The sequence below is a fragment of the Mustelus asterias genome, chromosome 4, assembly GCF_964213995.1.
Source record: "Mustelus asterias chromosome 4, sMusAst1.hap1.1, whole genome shotgun sequence".
Classification (NCBI taxonomy): domain Eukaryota; kingdom Metazoa; phylum Chordata; class Chondrichthyes; order Carcharhiniformes; family Triakidae; genus Mustelus; species Mustelus asterias.
The window spans coordinates 109626627-109642403 of NC_135804.1; the positions used below are offsets into that span (position 1 = coordinate 109626627).

Consider the following 15777-nt stretch of genomic DNA (forward strand, 5'->3'; position numbering starts at 1 on the left):
TCGGAAGGATCTGGGAAGGTAGCAGACTGTTATGTGCGGTGTAAAATGTGTCACCTCTCGTATAAAAGTATCCTTAATTTAATAGCTTGTCTCCCTGCACTATCCTTCAAGATTGTTGAACTGTCTTGATTTTATGTATCTCCGCATCTTGATTTTAATGTACAGGAAAGTTTAAGTAATGAAGACTTCTCAAATATTTGACTCTTCCATGTAGTATGGTCCTACAGACATGCCATTAATAACAGTCAATGTATTCATTCTTATGTGAGCCTCAGTGGAGAAACCTACGCCACCGAGTCCAGTACAGTCTTTGTCCAACATTGACATGTTATTTTTGGGGGGGGAAAAACAGCGGACAGTAATTGGGACAGAAGGTTCTAGGGTTTCGTTCCAGCTACTTGAGGTTAGGACCAAGAGTTCCAGAGCCACGAGTGGTTCTTTTAGCATCTTTATTTGTGGCTCCCAAATGTTTTCCTGTTGGATTGAATTAAAATGAAAAAAGTAAGAGCTGTGTTTTTACCCTGGGAATAAAAGGTTAATCATTATGCTGCACTTTTAGACCTATTGAGTGGTGTAGCTGCACCATGGTTATAGGTAATGCCTTTGATTTAAGATATAGGTTTTATGGCTGGGACCATTAATGATTATACTATAATTCTTTGAGTGTCCTCTTAGTAACTTTTTTAAAACTGGGAATAAATTGCCAAAGCAATTGTCATAATTTAACACCTTTGGTTAAAATTAATTTTAAAAGTCACTTCTCATCGTTTTAAATGCATGATGGTTCAGAGATGGAAATACTTTTTAAAAAAAAAAATTCTACAGATACATAATTCAGTCCTTTTGCAAACTGCGAAATATTTAATTTAAAAATGCTGAAGTTTTGACTTGCGACTCTTGGTAGTTTTTGATTTTGTGCAATTTTAAAAAAAGATGACTTTGGTAAAATCTTTGACCCCATTTTCTTCTGAAGGACTTTTATAGAGGTCGCTTCCTGATGTCAGGAACACTCCAATAACTTCCCCACATTTCCAGTTTTAATGGCAAAGTTGTGATTTTTTTTATCATTCTAAATATTTACAAGCAATCCCCTGTAGTTAAATTTTCTTAAACTTTGTGCTTCACTTGCATTTACTGGTAGTTTGGACTATTCTACTTTTGGCTACTTTCATGTTCTTTTTGTTTGAAGTTCACCTAGAGGCAGCATCCAATAGCTGGTGCCCAAACATTCATGTTCCAACCTGATACAAAAGCAAAATACTGGAATCAGAAACAGAAAATGCTGGAAAATCTCTGCCTGCCTGACAGCATTTGTGAAGAAAGAATAGGGCCAACATTTTGAGTCTTGATGACCCTTCGTCAGAGCTGAAGACAGGAAATAGAATGTTGCAGCTCAGATGAAGATCCTAACTCAATATTGGCTCTGTATTCTCTCCACAGATGCTGTCAGACCTGATTTTCCAGCAAGTTCTGTTTTAGTTAATTAAATTAAATGTGCTTTTAAAAGCAAGAGACGGCAAGATGTGTTTTGTTTGCAAGATTATATGCAAAAGAAGTTTCTTCACGGGAATTGCATCCTAAGTCTTATTTGCAAACTGTTCAAGTCTATCTTGACGTTCAAATTCGTATCTGCAATTGAACTCTATTTAACACTGGAGATTATTGTTCTAATGCCTCTTTCTTCATTCATGCCTCACTAGGCAGAGGGAAATCCAAGGGTTCCAATACATCAAGATGCATAAATTTTGAATGAATTTATCAAATGAAAATAAATCCCAAACTTGTCAGTTACATATTTCAAACTGAAAACTAGCAAAGGGAAAAGTACCTTTTTTAAACTATTCTATCAGTGTTCATTTTGCCAGTATGATCCAACTTGATTTTAACTTCTCTGGACATTTGGAAGTGGAATTTGTCCTTTCATAAAAAGAATGATTGGTTCATTTTCTCAGCAATTGCAAACCCAAAAATATCTCCTTTCAGTGCGTGCTTTGGGATTTATTGGTAGGTCAGTATTGGGTAACATTTTAAATTGCCCAAGCAGACTTGCTGAGTTGCAAAATAATGTGTGTAATCCTCTAAATATGGAGGCTTGGAGCACGTTAGTGAATTCACCAATCCCATCCACATTTATCTGATTAATTGTGTGGAAGTGTTTCTTTAGAAATGCAATTCCAGATGTCTCCCACACTTCAACAAATCATATAGAGAAAAGTAAAAGCAATAAACATCAACTCCAGTTCAATACCACCAAATATAGTTGACTGAGTCAAATCTGCGTTTTGATTAGCGTTCCTGCTTGCTCTACAGTGAGTCTTTTGGCTACATTGTTTGTTATCAATGTTGGTTTTGTGACTTTAATCAAAAAGCCCATGGAGTGACATGTCGAAGTGAAATATTCACATCAACTCAATTGGTATTTTGCCAGGACTCATTGAACTTGGATATTTGGCATGTACAATAGATTTTGAATGCTCATCCATGATGATGTACCTTGTATGTGACAAATGTGCATTGGAGAAAAATAAGTAGTGGACCGAATTGTTACTAATGATTTTGAAGGCTAATTTAAAAGACTGTTGGAGCCAGAAGGCAAATTAAGCACCAGATTGCATTTGCATTTTTAAAAAATTGTATCTACCTCCTGTCCATTGGATTTGACTACTTCTGTAAATTAGTTCCTGTAACTCTGCTTTTGTTAGCTAATTATTACTTTTCATGTTTTTGTTCTGCCCATTTCTTTGATCCTGAAGGCTGTCCAACCATTCACTCGGCACTGAGTTCCCAGTCATCCATTGACAGTGAGTTAAGTACTTCTGATGACTCTATCTCCATGGGGTATAAATTGCAAGATCTGACAGATGTCCAGATTATGGCTCGATTACAGGAAGAAAGTAAGTGGAAATATACAAAGCACAGTATTAACTTTTCAATGTGTAATGTGTCTACAGTGGCACAGCCAGGCTGTGGCAGGTGGAACACTGCATCAGAACATAATAGGAACAGGAGGAAACCATATGGCCCTTCAACCATGGCTGAGTTCTTCCCTGAATCCCTTGATTCCCTGCAAGAGCAAATATCTGTTGATCTCTACCTTAAATATATTCAACAACGGAATATTCTCCATTCTGTGGAGAATTCCAAAAATTCACAAACTCTTTGATTGAAGAAATTTCTCCTCCTCCCAATCCTAAATGATTGGCCCCTTTATACTGAGACTCCTCCCGTGTTCTGTATACCCCAGCCAAGTGAGACGATCTCTGTCAACCCCCTTCAGCTTCTTGTATGTTTCAATGAGATCATCTCTCAATCTCCTAAGGGGTCATAGTCTGAGGATTCAGGGTAGACCATTTAGGATGAAGTGAGGAGACATTTCTTCACCCAGAGAGTGCTGAGCCTGTAAATTCATTACCGCAGGAAGTAGTTGATGCCAAAACATTGAATGTATTCAAGAGGCGACTAGATATAGACTTGGGGCGAATGGGATCAAAAGTTATGGGGGGGAAAAAAGCAGGATTTAGGCTATTGAGTTGGACGATTAGCCATGATCGTAATGAATGGCGGATTAGACTCGAAGGGCCAAATGGCTTCCTCCTGCTCCCATCGATGTTTCCTAAACTCCAGAGTTAAGGGTCCAATTTTATCAGCCTCTCCTCATAGGTCCCTGGGATTTGAAGGCTATCTTATATTGTGCATCTTCACTGTACTGCCTCCAAGGCAAGAGTGTATCCTTACTTGGGTATGGAGACCAAAACTGTACCACATGTCTTACAAATAAATGCGAAGTGATGCATTTTGGAAGAACTAATGTAGGGGGGAGTTATACAATAAATGGCAGAGCCATCAAGAGTATAGAAACACAGAGGGACCTAGATGTGCAAGTCCACAAATCCTTGAAGGTGGCAGCGCAGGTGGTGAAGAAGGCATATAGACATAGAACAGTACAGCACAGAACAGGCCCTTCGGCCCACGATGTTGTGCCGAGCTTTGTCTGAAACCCAGATCAAGCTATTTCCTCCCTATCATCCTGAAGTACTCCATGTGCCTATCCAATAGCTTCTTAAATGTTCCTAAAGTTTCTGACTCCACTATCCCTGCAGGCAGTCCATTCCACACCCCAACCACTCTCTGCGTAAAGAACCTACCTCGGACATCCTTCTTATACCTCCCACCATGAACCCTTTAGTTATGCCCCCTAGTTACCGCTCCATTCACCCGAGGAAATAGTCTTTGAACGTTCACTCTATCTATCCCCCTTATCATCTTATAAACCTCTATCAAGTCTCCTCTCAACCTCCTCCGCTCCAAAGAGAAAAGCCCAAGTTCCCTCAACCTTTCCTCATAAGACCTACCCTCCAAACCAGGCAGCATCCTGGTAAATCTCCTTTGCACTCTTTCCAGCGCTTCCACATCCTTCTTATAGTGAGGTGACCAGAACTGCACACAATATTCCAAATGTGGTCTCACCAAGGTCCTGTACAGTTGCAGCATAACCCCACGGCTCTTAAACTCAAACCCCCTGTTAATGAACGCCAACACACTATAGGCCTTCTTCACGGCTCTATCCACTTGAGTGGCAACCTTCAGAGATCTATGGATATGAACCCCAAGATCTCTCTGTTCCTCCACATTCTTCAGAACCCTACCTTTGACCCTGTAATCCACATTTAAATTTGTCCTACCAAAATGAATCACCTCGCATTTGTCAGGGTTAAACTCCATTTGCCATTTTTCAGCCCAGCTTTGCATCCTATCTATGTCTCTTTGCAGCCTACAACCGCCCTCCACCTCATCCACTACTCCACCAATCTTGGTGTCATCAGCAAATTTACTGATCCACCCTTCAGCCCCCTCCTCCAAGTCATTTATAAAAATTACAAAGAGCAGAGGACCAAGCACTGATCCCTGTGGCACTCCGCTGGTAACCAGTTTCCAGTCTGAAAATTTTCCATCCACCACCACCCTCTGTCTTCTGTTAGAAAGCCAGTTACCTATCCAATCGGCCAAACTTCCCTCTATCCCACACATCTTTACTTTCTTCATAAGCCGACCGTGGGGGACTTTATCAAACGCCTTACTAAAATCCATGTATATGACATCAACTGCACTACCTTCATCAACACACCTAGTTACCTCCTCAAAAAATTCTATCAAATTTGTGAGGCAAGACTTGCCCTTCACAAATCCGTGCTGACTATCCCGGATTAAGCTGCATCTTTCTAAATGGTCGTAAATCCTATCCCTAAGGACCTTTTCCATCAACTTACCGACCACCGAAGTAAGACTAACCGGCCTATAATTACCAGGGTCATTTCTATTCCCTTTCTTAAACAGAGGAACCACATTTGCCACTCTCCAGTCCTCTGGCACCACCCCCGTGGACAGTGAGGACGCAAAGATCAATGCCAAAGGCTCTGCTATCTCATCCCTTGCCTCCCAAAGAATCCTAGGATATATTTCATCAGGCCCAGGGGACTTATCAACTTTCAGTTTATTCAAAATTGCTAGTACATCTTCCCTCCGAACTTCTACTTCCTCCAGCCTATCAGCCTGTGACACCTTATCTTCCTCAAAAACATGGCCCCTCTCCTTGGTGAACACCGAAGAAAAGTATTCATTCATCACCTCTCCTATCTCTTCTGACTTCATGCACAAATTCCCACTGCCGTCCTTGACCGGCCCCAGCCTCACCCTGGTCATTCTTTTATTCCTCACATAAGAGTAAAAAGCCTTGGGGTTTTCCTTGATCCGACCCGCCAAGGACTTCTCATGCACACACTGCACAAAAACTGCCCCATCCGAACTATTCGACCTATAAAGGTTCCAATCAATATTTGGAAGGTTCAAGTCCCCCATGACAACTACCCTGTGACCTCCACACCTATCCATAATCTGCTTAGCAATTTCTTGCTCCACATCTCTATTACTATTTGGGGGCCTATAGTAAACTCCTAACAACGTGACCGCTCCTTTCCCATTCCTAACCTCAGCCCATATTACCTCTGTAGGCAGATCCCCTTCGAAATGCCTTTCTGCAGCCGTTACACTCTCCTTGATTAACAGTGCCACTCCTCCACCTCTTTTACCAGCTACCCTACACTTACTGAAACATCTATGCCCCGGAACTTCCAACAACCATTCCTGTCCTTGTTCTACCCATGTCTCCGTAATGGCATATGGTATGCTTGCCTTTCTAGGACGGGGTATAGAGTATAAAAGCTGGAGTCTGGTGTTGCAGCTGTATAGAACACTGGTTAGGCCACATTTGGCGTACTGCGTCCAGTTCTGGTCGCCGCACTACCAGAAGGACGTGGAGGCTTTAGAGAGAGTGCAGAGAAAGTTTACCAGGATGTTGCCTGGTATGGAGGGTCTTGGCTATGAGGAGAGATTGGGTAAACTGGGCTTGTTCTCCCTGGAAAGATGGAGAATGAGGGGGGACCTAATAGAGGTGTACAAAATTATGAAGGGTATAGATAGGGTGAACAGTGGGAAGCTTTTTCCCAGGTCGGAGGTGACGATCACAAGGGGTCACGGGCTCAAGGTGAGAGGGGCGAGGTATAACTCTGATATCAGAGGGACGTTTTTTACACAGTGGTGGGGGCCTGGAATGCGCTGCCAAGTAGGGTGGTAGAGACAGACACGCTGACATAGTTTAAGACTTACCTGGATAGTCACATGAGCAGTCTTGGGAATGGAGGGATACAAACGAATGGTCTAGTTGGACCAATGAGCGGCACAGGCTTGGAGGGTCGAAGGGTCTGTTTCCTGTGCTGTACTGTTCTTTGTTCTCTGAAACCTCTGTACAAATGTAGGAAGATTTCCTGACTCTTGTATCTGATATCAATGAGTGTACTTTGAGCTTGAAGTTTGTTGAAGGAGAAGAGAAACAAAACTGTAGTTACTTATGAAACTCTTGTGCTATATTTTTTAAAGGTCTTCGTCAGGATTATGCCTCCAGTTCAGCATCAGCTTCCCGCCGTAGCTCTAGTGCCTCTCTCAATTCCCTCAGGAGAGGTACTTACAGTGATCAGGAGTTTGACACTTATAGTCTGGATGATGAAGATGAATATGAGTACTCTTTACCCCAGCACAGTATGCATAGATATTCACCTTCTCCACGAAATTCACCTCGATCGCAGTCTCCAGTTAGAGGAGCAGCAACTGCAGGCAGAGTTCGGCCTTCACGACGCTGTTTACAGGGTCGCATGTCTGAGCTGATGAATTACACAAAAAATCAAGGTACTAAATCTATAGTTAAATTGGGAAGTTGCTGGAGGGAGTGAAAATTTCTACATCTTTTTCATTCTACTTTGGACTTGAGTATGGAACACTTTTGAGTTATTTTACAGACAAAATGCTCATCTTCTATCCTAGGTTTTTTATATTGCATGTATAAAAACATTTTTTTTGTGGAATGTGGCACCTCTGTCAAGTTAGCATTTATTGTCCATCCCTGGTCACTCAGAGCGTTAAGAGTAAATGACAGTCTTGGACGGGAGTCACATGCAGACTGGATTAGCTAAGTCCTGATTCATTTCACTCCGTTACAGAGGAAATGCGTCGCAGTATGCCCAACCTAGCCAAGTCTGGTATTCGTTGCTCTGACTCGGGCAGAAACAGTCGAAGTTTTGAATCTAACTTGCAAACGCCTGGCAGTCGGATTTCAAGGTTGCAGCAATCTCCTTCTGGTACGTTACATTGAATCTATTCAGAGAAATGGGGGGGAAAAAACCGTAATTGATCACCAATGCTAAGCATAAATCTTCAGTTTTCTCAAATTTGAAATTAGTCGGGTAGATTAAACTCGTGGTTTGTTTGACTCCTTGGCCTTCCGTTTTAATTACTGAAAATTTCAAAGTAAGGTTCAACATCAAAAGGAGTTCCTTTTCATTTCTTCTCTATAACCATGACCAATCCAACTAAGACGTCATAGTAGTGTCAGTTTGTGGAACTTGGTGTCTCTATGGGGGATTGGATATTTGAAGGATGTTTGGGTTGGGCAGCTTCAGGTTTGATATGGTCTACTGTTTCTGCAACAACGCTTATTTTTTTTTTTAGTTTTTCTTTCCTCAAAGCTAATGTTGCACTGACTAAATTCATTTCCAGCAACTGGAAAAGATTCTGCGAATATCTCCCTCATTGATGCAGTTGGTCTTTGTTTTAGGAAAAACTAGCTCAGCATTATTGTGTGCCAAATGAGCCTGGAGGTGTGTGCAAAGTAAGACTCTCTGCCAGCTGATGTGGCAACTTGGGTTTGGATGATGTGTTCCCAGCATGATATCTAGTTACCACAGGAACTAACTTGTAATCTAGAGAGGAACTAGCAGCTTTGGGTGTCAGCAAGTAGCTCATGTTGCTGTGCAAATTTATTTGAAAGATATTGGATATCAAATTGAAGGTTGCAGGATGTAGTCAAAATCAATGTGAATAAATAAAAATATGGCAAAAAAGGGACTTTTTAAAACGGAAACAGAATTGAAAATACTCAGCAGGTCAGGCATCATCTGTGGAATCAGAGTTAACATTGCAAACCTCTGCTGAAGGGTCATTAATCTGAAACTTTAACGCTCCACCGATGATGCTGCCTTCTGACACTTTAATTTCAGATTTGCAGCACCTGCAGTCATTTACTTTGTATTGTTAAAGTTGCATTTTCTTTCCTCGATTGTCACTTGTAAAAGTGCAAGCTGAACTGTCATTCTGCATGTTTCCGCAACTAAGCACTCTTCTTACCACAAAACACATGTAACTAGGTCAATTGAAATTCTCAACTGAGATTGATAGATTTGTTCAAGAATATCAAGACGTATGGAACCAAGGTGGATAAATAAGGTTGAGATACAGATTAGCCATTCATTTGAAACGTGGAACAGGCTTGAAGGCTGAATATGCCTCTTCCGTTCCTAAATGATAAAAGCAAAATAATGCAGCTGTTGGAGATCTGAACTAAGTACAGAGAAAGAGATATAATTTAGAGTCCAATATGATTCTTCTTCGGAACTCTGTTCCTGTGTTTCGAATGACCAGATTCTCAGCCTTCTGATTAGATAAACATGGTGAGATAGACTCCCTGTCAATCCTTTAACATCAGAACAGGTAGTGGGGCAAATAATGTCAACAAATTGGGAAAGAGCAAGGTTGGAGCCAAAGGCTGGAGGTGGCAATTCTGGATGGATTTGAGAGATTGAAAATAAATGCCTTTTGAAAAGTTTGCCAAAAAAGCACATCAATCAGTATCATGAAAAAGGGAAAGATCAAGGTATTAATCAGTTGACCATTCTACAAAAAAAGTGCAGTCTTGAGACAAGATATGAGGGAAGCTGTTGATAAAGTAGAACCAACAGCAAATGTGTGAATAGGATTCAAACATAAGCAGAAGTGTAGTCGATAAGAAGGAAGAACAGAATCCTTGGCATTGACAGTCATTAGCTACAGTGTAAATAAATCTCTGCACTCTTTATAATAACTGAAAATGCTGGAAATACTCCAAGGGGATCAGGCGGCATCAGTGGAGAGAGAAACTGGAAAGACTTGGTTTCAGACCAATGACCTGTCATCACTATCCTGTGCTATGGACGATATTGTCCAATGAACCAACAATGAATCGCTAGCTGATTTGTACGGATTTAAGTTCAGCTCCTTCATAACCTATTTGAGTAACGTTTGTGAGTGTCAGATGTTATCAGCATTTACTTGTATGATATATCCAACATAAAACACTGTGGTTTTGCATGTGAGAACATAGTGGCAGAGTGGAAGAACGCTCGATCAGTCATGCTAGGGAATGGGAAACAGCACCCTCTGTTTTCAGGTTCCCTCTGGTGGCCAGGTAAAGAATAACGCACTAACAGAGCAGCCAACACTTCTGGAAAATGAGGAAGTTTTCTGCAGCCAGCCTATCCTGCTCAATATTAACTCAGTAGCAAAAAAGTGAAAGAAGTGGTCTGTTGCCCAGCACTGACTGACTTCATTCACCATTGAGCACAATTACAATCATAAATTTGTTTTTGCCCATCTTGCAGCATTTTAAATTGATAATTGTAGGCCCGTGCAATGTAAATTTTAATTTTTAAAGGAGTCCAGTTTGACCAAATTACAGTTTTCTCTTAGTTTTAGGAATAATGTGTAAAGCAAACAACATTTTAGGCTTGTATGCTTTGCAAAAACTTGCAATATGAAAACCTACCCTTGTATATATTTAATACAAATTTCAATTTGTGCTGAAGTAGCAGATGCTATCTAATGTATCACGACTATGTTTGCCTTATTTATGGTGGAAATGTGATAATTCTATTCACCTCCTGTGAAATTTTAGTTCAATCTATTTAGCTTTATGTGGAAGATGCTCCAAAGGAAAACAATAATAAGTCTGCCTTGTTAATTGCTTTATGTCTAGGCCCATCAGCTGGTAAACTCAGGTACACTACCAGTAACAGCAACCAGATTTCCCCCTCAAACAGGCAGCCAGTGAAGGCTATAGTAAACAATAACTCTCCCTTGACAACAAGGCATCCAATGAAAACTACAGGATACCCAAATTCCGGAAGCACTGTTCGTAGAATCCAGTCTCCCACTTGTTCAAGCACTTCTTCACCAACTGGCATTGCCTCAACTGGGAGATCCTTTAGCTCCGCTCCTGTCCTTCGGAACACTCCCACAAAGTCTCGCGTTGCTAACACTTGCACTGCCACAGTTTCCAAGAGCAAGCTTTTGCAGCCAGCAAGGAGGCAAGTCTAATATATTGGTTATTTCAGATTGAAGATAAGAGTATAAATCAATGCTGGAAGTTCTTAGTTTTGTCATTTATTGCGATCTCATGATTGAACCTATTCTGGCTTGTTTTCTTTGGTGTTACAGTTTTTAAAATAACTAATCGGGAAACATTTTGAGCTTTATTAGGGATTGTGAATTACATGCTAAGTATCTTGGACCTTGGAAATAAGAATGGGAAATGGTCAACTTAGTCAAGATAAAAATTTTGTGAAAAGCTAATTTCCAAATCTCCCCAGATTGGTGACTAGCTCAAGTTTAAGTAGTTGAAAGTTAATTATTTTCATTTTTCTGCCTTGGTCAAAAACAATTGGATTACCCAAGAGGTACTTGACATACAGTACATAATGTGAATTGTAGTTTTTCCATATTAACTTTGCTGGGTATTCTAAAAATAGAGCCTCCTATATCCAACTGCTTTAGATAAAAGGAGCAGCCTGCTAATCGGTTTGATGTATTGCCACTTTTTATAGGCATGCTTTATCCAAGCAGGCAGGGGGCTGTTTAGAGAATCATCACATGGAAACTGTGCTCAGTTGACTATTTCAAAAGATCATGTTTTTTGAAGGGGTAACCAAGAAGGTAGATGAGGGCAGTGCAGTCGATGTTATCTACATGGATTTTAGCAAGACCTTTTGACAAGGTACCGTATGGTAAGTTGTTGCATACGGTTTAAATCTCTTGGGATCCAGGGTGAGGGAGCCAATTGGATACAAAATTGGCTTGACAACAGTAGACATGGTGGTTATAGGGGGGTTATTTTGCAAACTGGAGGCCTGTGACCAGTGGTATGCTTCAGTGCTGGAACCACTGTTATTTGTCATTTATATTAATGATTTGATGAGAATTTAGGCCGCTTGGTTAGTAAGTTTGCAGATGACACCAAGATTGGCATAGTGGAAAGTGAAGACTACCTAGGATTGCAATGGAATCTTGATCATTTGGGCTGATGGATGGCAGATGGAGTTTAATTTGGATAAATGCAAGGTGATGCATTTTGGTAGATTGAACTTGGGCAGGACTTACTTAGTTAATGGTAGGGTGTTGGGGAGAATTATAGAACAGAAATCTAGGAGTTTAGTTTCATAGCACCTTGAAAGGAGTCACAGGTGGACAGGGTGGTGAAGAAGGAATTCGGCATGCTTGGTTTCATTGGTCAGAACATTGAATACAGGAGTTGGAATGTCTTGTTGAAGTTGTACAAGACATTGGTAAGGCAGCACTTGGAATACTGTGTACAGTTCTGGTCGCCCTATTATAGAAAGGATATTATTAAATTAGAAAGAGTGCAGAAAATATTTACTAGAATGCTACCGGCACTTGATGGTTTACAAGGAGAGGCTGGATGGACTGGGACTTTTTTCTCGAGTGTAGGAGGCTTAGGGGTGATCTTATTGAGGTCTATAAAATAATGTGTAGTGAGGTAGATGGTCAATATCTTTTCCCAAAGATAGGGGCATCCAAAACTAGAGGGCATAGGTTTAAGGGGAGAGATACAAAAGGTCCAGAGGGGCAATTTTATCACATACAGGGTGGTGAGTGTCTGGAACAAGCTGCCAGAGGTAGTAGTAGAGGTGGGTACGGTTGTCTTAAAAAGCATTTAAAGTTACATGGGTAAGATGGGTATAGAGGGATATGGCCCAGAAGTGGGCAATTGGGATTAGTTTAGGGGTTAAAAACTGAGCGGCATGGACAAGTTGGGCCGAAGGGCCTGTTTCCATGTTGTAAACCTCTGACTCTAATACAAGCAATAACTTGCAAACAATTTCCACCCTTCAGCGTGCATAACACTTTGTCCATCTTGTTTCATTTTAAAAAAGGAACTAATTTTGAGTTATGAAAAGTTTCAAATATTGGGAGGTAGAGATATAATATCAGGAAGGTGGAATTCAGAAATGACAGTGTAAGTAAGAGGGTCTAATTGGGGAATATCCAGGTAATCATGTCATTGATGTACAGCAAGTTGCTTTGAGATGCAGGGAAAAGAAAGATAATCCAGCAGGTAATTGTGGGAGGGATGTGTGAGCTAGATCCTGTGCCAGTAAGGGGGTGCATGTTGCTTGGGGACAGACCATCACTGTGGCTTCCAACAATATAGTGGACAGACTTGTTTATTGAAGCCAAACATGCTCAAGTTTTGCAAGCTTGTTTTTGTGTCCTTTTTCATATAATTGAAACTAATTGAATGACTTTTTATTATCAGAACTCTGCAACTACCGAAGACGCACAGCACTGTGACCGAAGACAAGTGGAAAGAAGGCTGCTATTGAAGAAAGCCCAAAGATTCACAAACTGCTGGCACCTGATGAAGTGAAAGCCCAGCTGGCTGGGCAGAAGTCCAATTTAAATCAAACATAGTAATAATTCCGTTTTCTGGCAGTGGGACAATATTTTGTAAAGATTCGTTTTAAATGCTAGTGGTCATCTTGCCAGGATTTTGATAACTGGGCTCCTGTTGATTTAATCAGCCCAGTTGTATGAAGCCAGGTTGTGCCATGTAGGTACTTTAAATCTACTAGTTTACATATTTATGCATTGCAAACCCAAACTCTCCAACTGACTGTGAACTTGAGGTAAAATTATGTAACAATCAAAACCTTTAAATAGCAAAAGCAATCACTGTTTGCCTTGATGCTTTATCTAAACCTGTTTTCATTCCTTTTTTTAAAATGAAAGTGTAACAGAAGGCAAAATAACTGGGGTCAGTGCTCGGAGGTGTCTAGTTGCCAACTTTTTGAACATTCCTTTTCTATTGAGGCTTGCGATTTATGTAAAGATTGTTTCACAAAAGCCACAGCATTTTTTTTGTGTTAGTGTTGCAATTAGCCAGGACATGTTGCATGAACAGGACTTGATGTTCCTCGAGTGTTTGTTACATTGCAGAGGAGCAACTGGGAACATTCCTTTGCAGTGTCTAACCATACAATGTTTAATTAAACTGTTAACCACTTCAAGTGTGAAATTCAAAAAAACAGTATTCACCGAGAGACATCACAGTAAATATTTCCAAAAACATTAAGCTACTGACCCTTAATGATTCCAAGGGCACTTGCACCTACTGAATTGAGATAGGGGCTTAAATGATGCATTGTATCCTGAATTCTGTGGTGATTTCTTACTGCCAAGCTACTGTTATTTGGCACCTCAGGCTTTGCCTTGTGCCAAGATCCTCACACACACACAAAAGATGTTTCATGTTTGTACACTGAATTTCTAAAGAGGGTGCTTTCAACCAAAGGGGAAGTTGACTGCATCACACTCACTATCTGAAGTTAAGTTGGAATACGTCTGAGGAAGATCAGTTGGGATAACAATTCTTAGGTTTAAGAATGAAGCGTTGGGAAAGACTGAGAATCTCCACCATCGATCTTTGTTTCAGTTTGAAAGTAAATTTTCAATGTATTTAACTTCAAGTAATTGACCAATACCACTTCAGTATATGACAATCCAAGTTTATTACCATTGGCAAATATTTAATTGGCTGACTGTGTACCTGAATGGATTGTTTTAGAACTTTGATCTTTTGTGATGATTTGGATTATCAATTTAGCATCAGCCGTTCATGGGCTTTTTGGTCTTTGGTTAAAGATGGTATTTTAGAAGATCTCCCAACCACATCTATCTTGTACTGCCCTGCACTCATTTAGTTACTGGATTTGTAAAGGAATTTTTTTACCTGATGATGGAAGAACTATTTTCGAGCTCATTTATTGCCTCCTGCACACTCGGGATAATCTATTGAATTAAGAAGCTGGTTAAGTGTGGGGATGAGTAATGAAATGCTGAAAATATCATCTCAATAAAAGCAATGACACTAGACTCGTCATCTTTGAACTTGCTGCAGTTAGAAATAGGTGCAGTTACCTTGCTTAGCAGTTTAAGCTTTTCATTTAGCTTGGCAGAGAGGAAAACATTTTTGATGTAGGCGGTTATAGCACATTGTAATCCTAAACTGCTCAAACCAGGCATTAATTTGGTCTATGCTATTCACATTCACCTTGTCCAGTCAGGTTTCGAGGGTAGAATGCCTCACAGTATTTCCTTGGAGTTGGGGCGAAGTATGAGTGTTGGTCAGTAGCAAATTGGCTAGAATATGGGAAACACTCTTCAAACCATTTCTTATGCAACTAATCCCCCTTGTGAGTTAGTAGTAAGGTCTGTGCTGTGATGTGAATTCTAGCTTGCCATTCTCAAGCAGCTGATTTACCCAACTAGCTTTGTTTTCTATTTTAGTTCTTATAGGACGTTATTGAAGAATCTTTGTGTATTGCGGAGTCTTTATAAGATAGAAGCGTTAACAGTCTGCTTATATTCACTTGTATACTAGCATGAAGTCATGAATGTTTTCTTTTCTTCACGATGCTGGCATTCATTGGGTAAATGTCTACGTGTAAACAGCATTCCACTTCCAATTTCTTAATTAAATGAAACTTTTTAGATTAAATTTTCCATGAATCTGTCGCTTAATCTGATGTACAGCAATTATTTTTTAAACCCCTCAGTTGGACCCTTTTTAATATTGACACACAGACCCAATTTCCACATGGGAGCAAACAGAAAAGTGATTGTTAATATGGCAAGCTAAATTTTCCCCACTCATTCAGTGGTCACTGTTAATGCTGGAAAGGCTGCATTTGCAAGGCCTGTGGGTCTTGAACTACAGTTTTTGCAGTGGTTATATATTCCAGGATATTAACCTATTAATGATGGAAGTTGCAGTTTTGAGCCAAACCTGCAGCAGCTATATGCAGAAAACAGCACCACTTGGACATTCCTTTCTAATCCTGACTTGGAACTCCAGCAAGGAGTAGGTTATTCAGCTCCTCAAGTCTGCTCCCCTTTTCATAAAATCATGGCTGATGTGATAGTAATCACAAATCTTCTCCCACCTGCATGTTGCCTTCTTGGTTACCAAGAATCCATCCACGCCTGCTGTAGAAATAAAATTACTGGATGCTGGAATCTGAAACCACAAATCATAGAATCCTAAAGTGCAGGAGGCCATTC

At 40.4% G+C, this 15777-nt stretch overlaps 1 protein-coding gene across 2 annotated transcripts in view; it reads left to right on the forward strand.

Annotated features, from left to right (window-relative positions):
• The window catches only part of LOC144492929 (SLAIN motif-containing protein-like), a 30073-nt gene extending 14838 nt beyond the window's left edge, over window positions 1-15235 (forward strand). The window contains exons 4-8 of one of the 2 annotated variants that reach the window (XM_078211573.1): window positions 2754-2894; window positions 6934-7239; window positions 7551-7688; window positions 10397-10727; window positions 12974-15235. In XM_078211573.1, coding sequence (XP_078067699.1) covers window positions 2754-2894; window positions 6934-7239; window positions 7551-7688; window positions 10397-10727; window positions 12974-13040 — 983 coding nt within the window. In that variant the 3' untranslated portion in view covers window positions 13041-15235. The remainder of the gene's footprint in view (window positions 1-2753; window positions 2895-6933; window positions 7240-7550; window positions 7689-10396; window positions 10728-12973) is intronic. The other variant, XM_078211574.1, reaches the window with a different exon arrangement.
• Window positions 15236-15777: the final 542 nt, after the last annotated feature.